At 41.4% G+C, this 12,684-nt stretch overlaps 1 protein-coding gene across 1 annotated transcript; it reads right to left on the bottom strand.

The window, feature by feature from the left end:
• LOC109713566 (probable receptor-like serine/threonine-protein kinase At5g57670) lies at nt 5,072-11,818 on the bottom strand (the record flags this gene model as incomplete). The annotated part of the gene is given in 10 exon segments (XM_020237680.1): nt 5,072-5,195; nt 6,061-6,208; nt 6,327-6,406; nt 6,503-6,558; nt 8,645-9,032; nt 10,734-10,849; nt 10,934-11,052; nt 11,141-11,226; nt 11,312-11,516; nt 11,615-11,818. Coding segments are annotated over 9 exon segments (1,289 nt in total), but the record flags the coding sequence as incomplete, so codon positions are not given.

The raw sequence follows: 12,684 nt of genomic DNA, 5'->3' as shown, positions 1-12,684 counted from the left end.
CTTGGCTTCGAACAAATAATACATATTCAGTCTAAAGTGAGATTATTGTGTTTTAATTAGTAGAATTATTAAAATGCCCTTGATAATACCTAAAATTTCAAATCTGCTCGCAGCTAGGGATGCAAACGGGTAGATATCATGGAAAGAGGGACCCATGCCTTTTTCCCTGTTTCCCTATGGGGTAGTGCTGATTTGGGGCGGGCTGATTTTTATCCTATTTTTTGCACCTCTTGCCTTTCCATTCAGGGCAGATTAAGGCGGGAGTGGATTTTTTCGGATCAAGGCGTATCGAGAGAAGGAAAGGATCTCCTGTCTCCCACTCTATTTTTTAACGGATCTAGCTGGATTTAATGCGGGCTAATTATTTTTCTTTTTGTTTTCTTGGACCCTGCTTACTGCCTTACATGGGGTAGATCGGAGTGGGAGCTCTACCATCTCAGATCCCTTTGCATCCCTACTCCCATCCCAAGATTGCACTAACAACTTTCAGTAAATTCACGATATCTCACTCATCTGATACCAAACTCATGCAATTCAAAAGGCTTTGAAAAGTTAATTCATTAATCTCTCTCTCTCTCTCTCTCTATATATATATATATATATACACACACACACACATACATAGAATTGAGCACCTATACTTTTAAAAGTACCAAGTCATTGGTGCTTATAGGCTTTCGGCCCTAGATTAAGGGATGTAAAGTTAGAATGATAGTGATCCCTTAAAATTGAGTAGGTGGCTAGTTGAATAGTATAATTTAACGGATGAAAATGGTCAATGGGTAGATCTAACAGCAAAAAACTTACAAGCACCAACTGTTTTATATTTTTATAAGCACCATAGCCAAACTCTGTTTCTATGAATATAGTGTAGAGCTACTATACTTTTGAAAGCATATGAGAGTTGGTGCTTCGACTTTTGGCCCTTGGATCAAGGAATGTAGGGACCGGATGATAGTGGTCCTTTTAGGGTTGAGTGGTTCCCCTAAGATTGAGTGGTCTCCCTAGGGTAATATATTAATCCAAAGGTCAGAAATAGTCAAAGGGGTTGATGGTTGATCCAAGGGCCAAAAAGTTGAAAGCACCAATTCCATTATACTTCCGAAAGTATAGTAGCTTTATTCTCTCTCTACTATCAAAAACATAGAGGATCTAGTGCTTCTAACTTTTTAGCCCTTAAATCAACACCTTTGATTATTTCCAACTTTTGATTAATACTATAATTCTGTGGGGACAACTCAACCCTAGGGTTACTACTCAACTCTATAGGGGACCACAATCATCCCAATCGTACAATTCTTGATCCAAGGGTTAAAAAGTCGGAAGTATCAAATCCTTTATACTTTTAATAGTAATAGTAGCTCTACACACATACACAAACACACACACACACTATATATATATATATATATATATATATATATATATATAGTAGAGCTACTTTGTTATTAGCAGCACAGCAGTCTTTGTACTCCTAACTTTCTAACCATCAATCAATTTTGATGCATAGTTAGGACGAGAGAGAGAAGAGAAATTGAGACACCCAATCTTCTTTTCCAATTTTTCTTTGCTCTCTCACCCTAACCACCCATCAAATTTAATGGGTGGTTAAGTTAGGAAAACAAGAACTGTTGTGCTCCTAATAGGACAGTAGCCCCGCTCTATATACATACATACATACATACATATACATAGAGTTGAGCTAGAATATTATCAATAGCAAACGGGCTCCGTTGCCACCTATTTGTTTTCGATGATGGAGCCTCCAAATCGATGATTGGCACTATTGAACATGATCTATACTACTTAAAATATTTAGAAATCAAATTTCATACATTTTCGACATTGTTCTCTTATCCATCGAGTGGATACAAAAATGAACGGCTACAAATAAATATTCTTTAAAAATGATGATAGGAGTCTTGTAATCAAGATGAAGAGTATAGATCTTGTTTTAAATAGTTTAAAAAATTTTCTAACAAAAATTCAATTGATTTGGATATCTTTACGCCGTTAACAAGAAAACGCCTCATATGAACCATTAAAATTACAAATTTTGAAACCCTTTGATCATTAGGCAAATGATGTCGAAAAGATTTGAAATTTGATTTCTAAACACTTCAAGTGGTATAGATCATGTTCAATGGTTCCGATCGTTCATTTGGAGGCTCCATTATCGAAAACAAATGGGTGGCAACTGTAACATACCAGATTTTGGTATAAAAATAAAAATAAATAAAAATAGTATGAGAAACTATTTTATTGGATTTAGAAAAGTAAAACATAAGTCAGAAGTGACTTGTGCTGAAATCGGAATGAAAATAGAAGATTTAGAATTTTCTGTTGGAAACGGGACAGATAAATTAGCAGAAAATGCACAGTGTTAGAAAATTATGAAAACTGGAGGATAAGCCAGAATTATTTTTATGAGGCTAGATTTAAAGTTTCATACTATTCTGACACCCGGAAGGTGGAAAATAAAATCTGACAACTATCTGATAAAGATTATAGTTCGGTACAGCTTTCGGTGACCAAACGGGGTCGAAACTGAAATATTAAAATTTCTTTGGACTCGTTAAGTAAAACCAAATATGACTGTCAAATTTGAGCTTAAACGGATGTTCAGGGAGTTCCGGCGAAAGATATCAAATTTCGAACTGCCCGGAAGTGAATAGTGTTTTGGGGTGTAATATATAAAGAAGCTTTTTGCTTCTTCTTCCTCAGCCGACCACACACGCCACACAGCCACGCACGCATGGAGAAGGGGGAGAGAAACCCTTCTTTCTCTCTCTAGATTTCTCTCTCATCTCTCTATATCTCTCGCTCAAATTCGCGGCGTTGGCGGAGAAGATGCTTGCGAACGCGTTGGGAGCGACGGATCGAGTTTTCGTGCGCCCGTTGGAGCGGCGTGCTTTCGTCGCGGCGTTCACATTGTGGTAAGCTTTTGGGATTTGGCTTAATCCTTCACATTAAGTGTTTTAATAGCCTCTAATGAGCTTTATTAGCATGTTGCTCCATTTAATTTGGATTATTTGGAGGTTAATTAATGTTAGGCTTAGAAAATAAAGTTTTGTAAAATAGTAGGGTTTGATCTCATTTGTCCGTAAACCTAATTGCTAGGTAAACGAACGCGTTAGCGAAGTCGGGTCGGCGATTCGTCGAGCCGTTGTAAAGATATTAAAGAAACAGACGTTTAGGCTTCGTTTCCGCCTGGAGGGCTGAGGCGACATCGTAAAGTCATGAAAACGGATTTGGAGTACCGTGGCATATAACTGAAGACCTATAATTTTCGGTGCCGCGATTCGACGCACGGTTGGTGAGTATTGGTGAAATCGGGCTGAACTGGATTACGGGTGCTGCGGGAGGCCGATTGTAAGTGTCGACAAGCAATCGGAAAGCGATTTGAGGTGGGTTGTGCTTACCGAAGCGACTAGGTCGCCCTTTATGTCTAAGAAACATACGAATTCATATTAATGCATATTAATAAAATGACATAGCTAATGCATGTGGACAATATGATGCAAAATGCTAAGTAGAATGCATGATAAGTATGTTATGTAAATGCTAGATAATTGCATGATGAATGATTAGCATTGTAAGGATAATGGTTTTCTAATTGATGCATATAGTTGTATTGGTAGGTTTACATGATACTATGAATGCGTGAAACATACTATGTAATTGAGATTACCTACCAATGAGATGAAATGCATAATGACTTAAATGCTAAAAGAATGCAAGAGATGCTAAGTATGAACTATATTAGAAGAATTATACATGTTGCCATATTGTGGAACTTAATAGATGAACTATGCATGTTGAACTTGGGTCGATAACTCTAGTTTGATTAGAGAATTCGACATTGGAAAACTAGTATAATGCTCGATGTGGACAATCTATGCATATTAGATCGAGTGGCATTGAACCTAGTGTCTTGAACATAGGTTGAATAAGTATAGTGTGAACCTAGTGTCATGAACCTAGCAAACACTTATGGCATTTGAGCATGTGTATTTTTTATCATTCATGCATGATAGGACTAAGTACATGTGAACCTTGGTTGCATTCAATGACATGATTCTAACGTAGTTGAACATAGAGAAAGGTAGAACCATAATGGACATGTATGTTAGGACCCTATTATTGTGTGAATGTGAGAGTTGGACTTGAACATTAGTAAACAAGGGCGACATTGACAATAAAGACATGATTGGCATCAAGAAAGTGGTTGTTAAACATAGTTTAACCATATTGACATTTGACCAAGTTGACATAGAGAGTGGCATGATTAAATAGGTAGGAACCTATTGTGACATTGGCATTGTGACTAGTGGCTATGTATCCTCAAGTTGAGGGTTTGATCGATACTCACGATAAGTCTTGGCTCGAGGGTGGTAGCTCCCCCTCGGGCGGTGCGCTCCGGAGTTGTCACCACTGGGTCATAGCGAAATTCTCCCCAGAGGACGGTCCCGTTGGGTCGTAGCGGAATTCTCCCCGATAGTAGGGATTTGGGTTGTGAGTTATTGGGGTTAACAAATGTTAACCGGTAAGATTGGGTAAAAGCCAAAGTAAACGTGAAAAAGCATGCATTATGAGCTATAGATTGGGTATCCCTGTCGAGTGGATTTTAAGGCTGAGGTGTATGTGAGACGTCCATCACCTCGAGCCTGGTTGTATGCGGTATTCCGCAGTTGATTTACTCGAGACCGAGTCGGATGGTTAGCTTGGCTAGGATAGAGGAAAATCTTAGGAGCAAATCACCAATGATGTAAAGTGATAAGATGTATGAATTATGAAAAAGCTATGGATAGCATGATACAAAGTAAAATCATTTATTCTACTTGTATAGTTGCATGGTTTCATATTGCATATCGCGAGGCATGACATGTAGTTCAATATCGAATAAATGTTTAAGTATCTGTTATATGTTATTGGACTAACTTGTTGCAGTGCCTCATTAGACCTATTGGTTGAGCTTTTCTCTTAGGTGGCCGTACCCACTGGGAACCATGGAGTTGGTTCTCACCCCACGTTGTTTTGGGGTGTTATAGGTACACACGTAAGCGGCGCNCTGACCTTGTAATGCAGAGAGATGCAGCCGAGACCATTCTTCGTACTTGGAGTTCGTTGTAGTTTCCCCCGAGCGCCGGATCCAATAAAACAGTAACATCCCCTTGGTTTAGTATCGGCGATGCCTGCTCGAGTACACATTTGCAACTCATGAGAATGGTTGGTTGACTAGTTGAGGAAGATTATGACAGTTTGAATGCATATACTGAAGAGGGGAATGAGCTTAAAATACAAAATTTGTTAATTAATTTGTTTATTTCTATCTATCAATTAGGCCTGTCTTTGTAATATGCTTTGTATGAGGGCCTGAATCTGCGGATGAATGCAGTTGAAGTGAGCTTTCTGGATTGCTATTCCAAAAGTTCTTCAGACTAATTGCTGGCGGGCATGTGTAAAGGTGAGGGTGCAAGGAGAAACGTCTCAAAATTCTTACAATGATTACGATTGGACATCATCATTAAATAGATGGAAAAAAGAAAAAGAAAGAAGGGAGAGAACATCAGGCTTTTTATTGGAGCAATCAGAAAGATATGGAAGGGGGCGCCAGTCTGTGATCTCAAGTTTTGTCTATGGTCACGGAAGTACGTGTAAAGATGCCCTCTGATTTTTTGTTTAGCACATTTCTTGTTCCGGCCGGCATCAAGGAATTTAAAATCATGGAGCATTGTCGGTGGATGTTTGGTAAGAGAAGAAGGCTGATAAATAAATAGGTTAACCACGTTTAAACGGGTTATTATCTGCTCACAAGATTGGCTAAGGACTTGGGTTGATTATCATGCTTAGTTAAAGGCGGTGACGTCGCTTGCAGGCGCTACTATAATCGATTGGAAAATCTTAACTTTTGGGTAACTGGACATTACGAGAAACGGCATAGTTGTGTGCATTCATGATCCATTGTGGACACTCTTTCGACAAAGAGGAAAATAGAATTTGATGTGAAGAAAGATTATTGAGTAACTGTTGCGCTTCAACAAAGGGTGCGGGCCTTACCCACATAACCAGACTTTCTTGGCCCTTGGGACTCTCATCAGCGATTGGTTTTCTTCCTGTTAGAAGTTCAAGTAGGACAACACCGAAGGCGTACACATCAATCTTATCACTAACCTTCCCGTACATAAAATACTCGGGAGCTAGGTATCTGCACATATGGTCAATTCAATCAATCAGAATTCAAAAAAAAGAAAAAAAGAAAAAAAAAGAAATCATCTCTTTATTTTAGCTGTGAATTCGGTATGGCTTCACAAATAGAGCAATACCCAAAAGTCCCGACGACATCACTATGCGTTAGGGAGGATGAATTGTTCGGTGCCCATATGGCTAGTCCAAAATCAGATAACTGTCAAAAGAGGAGGTCAATTTATAGAAAAAGTTAGGAGAAAATTCAAAGTCAAATGAAGAAATGGTCATTGGTGGTTTATGGAATTAACGTCACCTGGGGCTCAAAGTCATTGGTGAGAAGGATGTTTGATGATTTGACATCTCTATGAACTANTTGGAAACTTGATTGTATTTGGAAGCTAAAAAGAGACTTAAAGAATGTAAATGAAAAGAGTAATATGTGATGTAGAATGAATTAAGTGAGTTGAATGCATGTAATAATTTAGTTGTTTATGTTTTCGATACCTTCCTTATGCAATCTTTGATTGAATACTGTTCCTGGTTGGAACTTCGCGTATTGTATGATTGTGACGCCTTGAACGTACAGGGGAGACTCTGTTCGTGGTACAGGGAAAACTCTGTCCGTTCGGCGGTCTGTTGGCGTGCCTGAATCCGACCAAAGAGGCGGGTTCGGGACGTAACAGATAAGATGGTATCAAAGCATAAAAGAAACATTAAAAAAAAAGAATAATAGAAAATGGTTTAGTTGGACCTAGGAGACCCTAGGATAGTAAACCATAGGAGATTAAGGCTCGTGAGAGACGAGAACTTGTGACTTTTGGCAAAAGGTTAATTGATTGGGTTGTGTCATAAGCCTCTAAAACAGATGTTAGAGGTAGACTCAAGGTGAGATTTATTCTCGACAAAGGGTGTTTCATGTTGGGTGCACACAACATGAAGCCGAGTTATGAGAATAGACGCCCTTGCGTGACTTTCGCCCGATTTGAGTCGGTATTAAGTGTCTCGTGTTCGACCTAGAAGGTCGAGGATTACTAGAGTTGTCGCGTTTTAGGAAGCGATAGCACTGCGTAGGCGATCTTCATTTAGATCTGCGCGGGATGGGCCAAGTGGTGTCCCTGGGCAATTTGAGGCGAGCGGAGACTTGGAACTTCGCAAGTTTTGGCGACCCTTGTGACCTTTGAGAAATTAACGGAATCCTCGTCGTGTTAGATCACTTTTGGTCAAGTTGACCAAAGTGCACCGAGAGAAGTTGTTAGACAAAGCCCAATTGAAACTCCGACAATGTTGGAAGGGTTAGAATTAAGTTCTAAAAGAGTTAGAATAGTTTTAGCATTGCTCGACGCGAATTGGAGTCGAAGCGGTGCAAAAATCAAAACTCTGGAGTAAGTGTTACCGGTTTAACACCAAGGGTGTACCGATACAGCATGGTTGTAACGAAGTGAATTCTCGAAAGCCGAGAGTTGGACTTCGTCCAGGATCGACTAGTTGTCGAGTGGGTATGTAATATACCGAAATTTCGGTAACCAAGTATCGAACCTTGGTCAAATTGCCCAAAGAGCGAGGTTGGTATGCTTTGGAAAGGCCGAAGGCGTCAAATAATGCAAAAGTGCATTACTGGGGATCTTCGAGAGCCTTGGAAATCAAAATCTGCAAAACTGCAGTTTTGTGCTCTCGGGGACCGGTCCCAGGTCGGGAAGACCGGTCCCCGAACGCACAGGCAGCAAGAGGAGAGAAAAATCGGCTAAGTCCCCAGTGGACAGCTCTCAGGAATCGGTACCTGCGGGGAGAGACCAGTCCCCAAGAGACCGGTCCCATCGGGGGAGACCGGTTGCATCGGGCGTGAGCTCTGCTGACCGTAGGGAGAGCTCTCTGGGACCGGTCCCAGGCTCGAGAAACCGGTCCCTGAGCCCGAAAGTGGCCCATGTGGGGCTTATTTGCACTTATGCAACATGTGGGGCTATGTGGGGGGTATGAGAGCTCTTTTCTCTCATTTCTCACCCACACACCCTCTCATATCTCTTTTTCTCTCTCTAGAAGACAAGAAGAGGAAGAAGAAAGGAAAGGAAAGAAAAAGAAGGAGAAGGAGGTCTACCTCATCTTCTTCATCTTCTCCTTGGTTGGAGTTTCTCGGAGAGGTAAGCTTCTAAGCTCTCTCTCATGGTGGATTTCTAGAGATAAATTTGATTGCTCTAGAAATGGAGTTTTGTATTATGTGAGGGCGTAGTACCTGCCAGTACAGGTATAGAGCCAGATGGCACTAGCGAAGTGCTAGAAGTAATCTATGGCGAGAAGTGAGACTTGCGGTAGAGATAGAAGTGGCGAAACGACTCTCAGAGCAATATGAGTAGTAAATTGCGAGAGTTGAGCCATGATGCTTATGAGAACACCCGAGTGGTCCGAAAATTTCGGATGTCATTCCGGTAGATCGAACAGTGAAAGTAGCNAACTAGAGGAGTTGGTTTCCAAGATGTTTTTCAATTCTTTGGCTAACTCCTTCTGCGGTTCAATGGACGGTGAAGATCGATTTGGTAGGTTCATGACCCACTGGACCACTGATAACTTCCGGGCTTCTTCCTCTCCCGGTGTTTTGAAATTCGATGATGCCTTTCTGAGCAAGGGCCAACCGAGTCTTTTCTCTGGCAACTTCTTCACTAAAACAGCAACAGAGCTTGAAGCACTTTTGGAGGCCTCATCACGAATAACAAGGCTGCGCTCTTTAGGGACGTCGCCGTGTATGTTTACTCCCTCTCCGGACTTAAGATTCGAATTGGGGATGATAACTTTTGGATTCATGCCAACGCTTGGATGCAATACACTGCGCAGAACCGGCTTTGGCTCTTTGCCTAACCGTAAACGAACATCTAAGTAAGAGGAGGATCGGACATTGAATTGAATTCACATATTGCAACTAATAAAAAAAAAAAAAAAAAAAAAANAAGATTGCCTAATGCTGGACTTCGTGTGGAACGCTGTAGAGGCGTAGAGCGCTCGAGTGTATATACCCGTAGAGTGCGGATGTGGATTCAGCCGAGAGAGTGTATTGGCAGTAGCACTTGAGCATTGCTATGTGTGAAGCGTGCCATGGATCACTCGTGGGACTGGTGACTCGCATTAGATGCATAGTAGCCGGTAGTGATACGTGTACTCGATAGAGCATGTCGTACGATTGATAGTATACCGAGAGTATGATTGTGACCCAACCCGGGAATCTGTAACGGTTTGAGATCTTAGTTGCTCCTGGTTGGAGTGTATGCGAATTCCCAAGTGAGAATTTCGTCCGATAATGATTGGGTCTGCATTTGCGAGCAAGAGACGCTGCGTATTGAGACAGGTTTAGGCGGTAGGCCTACGTAGGATTGGTGGCCTTTCGTCCACCTATGGAGACTGAAGAGAGCGATTTGGTGGATAGCCTTATCGAGGAGTTTCACTCGAATTCACGAACGAAGCGCTCGTGTGAGCTCGTTGCGGAAATAGTTGATGTTAATCGTGGCATGTGGTATCAGATGATGAAGTACTCCTTGTGAGACATCAAACTAGTGGAAAGCCACGTGATGTTGGAGACTATGCTCGTAAACGAACTAAAACTTGAGAGGTGCCGAAGTGGGCCATCTCACGTTAAAGTTAAGGGTCAGTGCGAAATTAGAGCACTCACGACGGAGCGATGCACCGGTGATATTGCTTCTGAGCAATGTCGGTGATCGAATTGGAAGGTATTCCCTGAAGGGAAGGTAAGTGCAAAGAAGAGTTCTTTGTGTACCGGATGGCGAGTGGTGTTGGAGCACGTAGAGTCGTCGAGTATCGACTTGCGCTATCTTTATGACTTGCAAGACCCGTGATGCACTTTTGTATCACACTTTGCAAATGTGTTTAGGGTCAAACCCACGTCCTTCAGTATGAGCCGTTTCTGGAACCGCGATAGTACGAAGCCGCTTTGGAGTGGGAGAATGAGTTTGTACCCTCAATTGCTCGCGGAGCCGTATTGAGGCGCAGTTTGAATTTCGGGGACGAAAATCTTTTTAAGGGGTAGAGAATGTAACATACCAGATTTTGGTATAAAAATAAAAATAAATAAAAATAGTGTGAGAAACTATTTTATTGGATTTAGAAAAGTAAAACATAAGTCAGAAGTGACTTGTGCTGAAATCGGATGACTAAAAATCTACAAGCACCAATAACTTGGTACTTTTAAAAGCATAGGAGCAAAATATATATATATATATAGAAAGAGAGAGAGAGAGAGAGAGAGAGAGAGTCCAGCTACTATACTTTTATGAGTATTGGCTTCCTTATACTCATAAGTTTTCGGTTCTTAGATTTATTCTATTGACCATTTCCATCCGTTAGATCATACTATTCAACCAACTACCCACTCAACCCTAGTGAACCACTATCATTCTAAGTGGGGACCACCATCATCCTAACCTCACATCTCATGAATCAACGGTTAAAAATTAATGAGTACAAGGGAGTCTATACTCATAAGAGTATAGTAGCCCCAGCCTATATATATATATATATATATATATATACACACANTATATTACCTGGAGGGGTTTCAATCGGCTCCCTTTTGAAAATCACCTTGCTATTCTGAATTGCTATTACACAAGTAGTTGGGGGGAGTTTCTTGGCACAATACTTTGCTAGAGAAGCCGCACCTCTGAGGGACAATTATGGTAAGACTAATGATTAATGAAAAGTCCAACAACTGGTACTACGTTTGATATATCTGAAAAATACCTACCCAAACGAGTAGTTCTTGTTTGCTCCAACTACCACTGCCATGGCGGCGCACAGTTTTGCTTCCTTCACAAGCACTTTCTGGATCGAACTTCCCGGAGTGACTCGACCCACAAGAATCACCTAAAAAGGACATGAAGCTTCTAAATACGTGAGCCAATCTGCCGTCAATTTTATCTTCTTTTCTCCCGCAGGAACTAATCTAACTTACCTGCTTCATACCGCACAGGCTCTCGAACACTGTCAAATAGTCCTCTAACACCTTGATCAGAGACAGAGTGCTGGTCTTGGAGAGATCTAAGAAGAGAAACAGATATAGTTACGAAGGGAATAAGCAAGCATGAAAAGTATGTGAATTTCGGGGATTCTTGATATATAATACCGGATTTGCGGCAAATATGGATGGCGACGATGCGATCTCCTTGCTCCGCCAACTTGGTGATTGCCCAGTTGAGCAATTCCCGCCCTATGGCATCCATTTGGAGCCCCACAAGTATGCAGTTGCCCTCACTCTTTCTATTGAATGCTCCAATCTCCATTTCCATCCTCTCCATGCACGGACTGAATTAGCCCCTCCTAGCCATATCCTAATTAAGCTCATGTACCATTGTATTGTATTTATTCATCATCCAATTTAACAAGAACATAAAGAATTAGCAATAATTTTTGGAAAAGGAGAAGCCACCTAAAAATGGCCTCACTTTGCTGAATTCAAACTCAAAAAGGGAGTTTCAACAGAAGAGTGCTCGCGAGGCCAGCACAAGCAGAAGAGAACAGATGCCCCCCCCCAACCCCCAATTATTATTCAAATGAAAAGATCGAAGGGCACATTAAATTAAATTGAATTAAATTAAGGACAAAAAAATAAAAAAGAAAGGAAAAGAAAAGAAAAGAAAAGAAGAGAGACCCACGAGCTACGAAGCCCACCTAAAATCTTGTTAATTTGTCATATTCTGATGGAAAAAGTTAATTAAACTAAAAGCTAATCGAGCCGGGCGCTGGAGCCCGGAGATGTCGTTAGCTCAACTACTCCACCAATCGTCGAGATTATAATCTACTCTCGAGTAAAAGAGAAAGCCCGAGAATACAATTTAACTAGTCCGCGATGAAGACGACCGGGGGCTTACTTGGTCCGACCAACTGACGTTTTTCGTTACCCGAAAAGGGGAGCAGAGAAAAGAAAGCAGAGACGGGGATAGAGAGATGTATACAGAAATAAACAAATATAATATAATTAATTAAAAGAAGGGGAGAGAGAGAGAGAGGGTAATTAGCTAGGAAGTGTTAGAGGGAAAAAGGAAGAGAGGGCGAAAGGGAAAAGCGAAAACTACTAGTGCTCATCCTCACTCATACCAAACTCTCCCATTCCGGGGTTGGGAGTAGGATACCCGCCATGTTTTTCGCGGGAAACCCGGGATAGCCGGTCACAGCACCGGCACCGACGAATTGAAAAAAGAGGGCGCGGGTTACCGGCTGCACCCAGTTGCCGCCCAACGGTAAAATTCCTTCATCAAAGTTTCCGTGACGGGAGTTATTACAGCGACAACAACAGTAAATAAATAAATAAATGGGGTCCCGGAGGAGGTGATGCGCCGACGAAAAACACTGCCTGCACCGGGTGCATCCATACACCGTCTGCACGGGGCACCGATTGCCGCGCGGTCCCAATCAGCAACAAACTTTTCTGAATTTAGAAAATTGCCTTCATTTTTGCTGCCAATACCATACCATGACAATTTATCCATTTCATGGAGC

This window comes from Ananas comosus, linkage group 8, assembly GCF_001540865.1.
Source record: "Ananas comosus cultivar F153 linkage group 8, ASM154086v1, whole genome shotgun sequence".
NCBI classification, from domain to species: domain Eukaryota; kingdom Viridiplantae; phylum Streptophyta; class Magnoliopsida; order Poales; family Bromeliaceae; genus Ananas; species Ananas comosus.
This window is presented reverse-complemented; position numbering and strand designations above follow the sequence as displayed.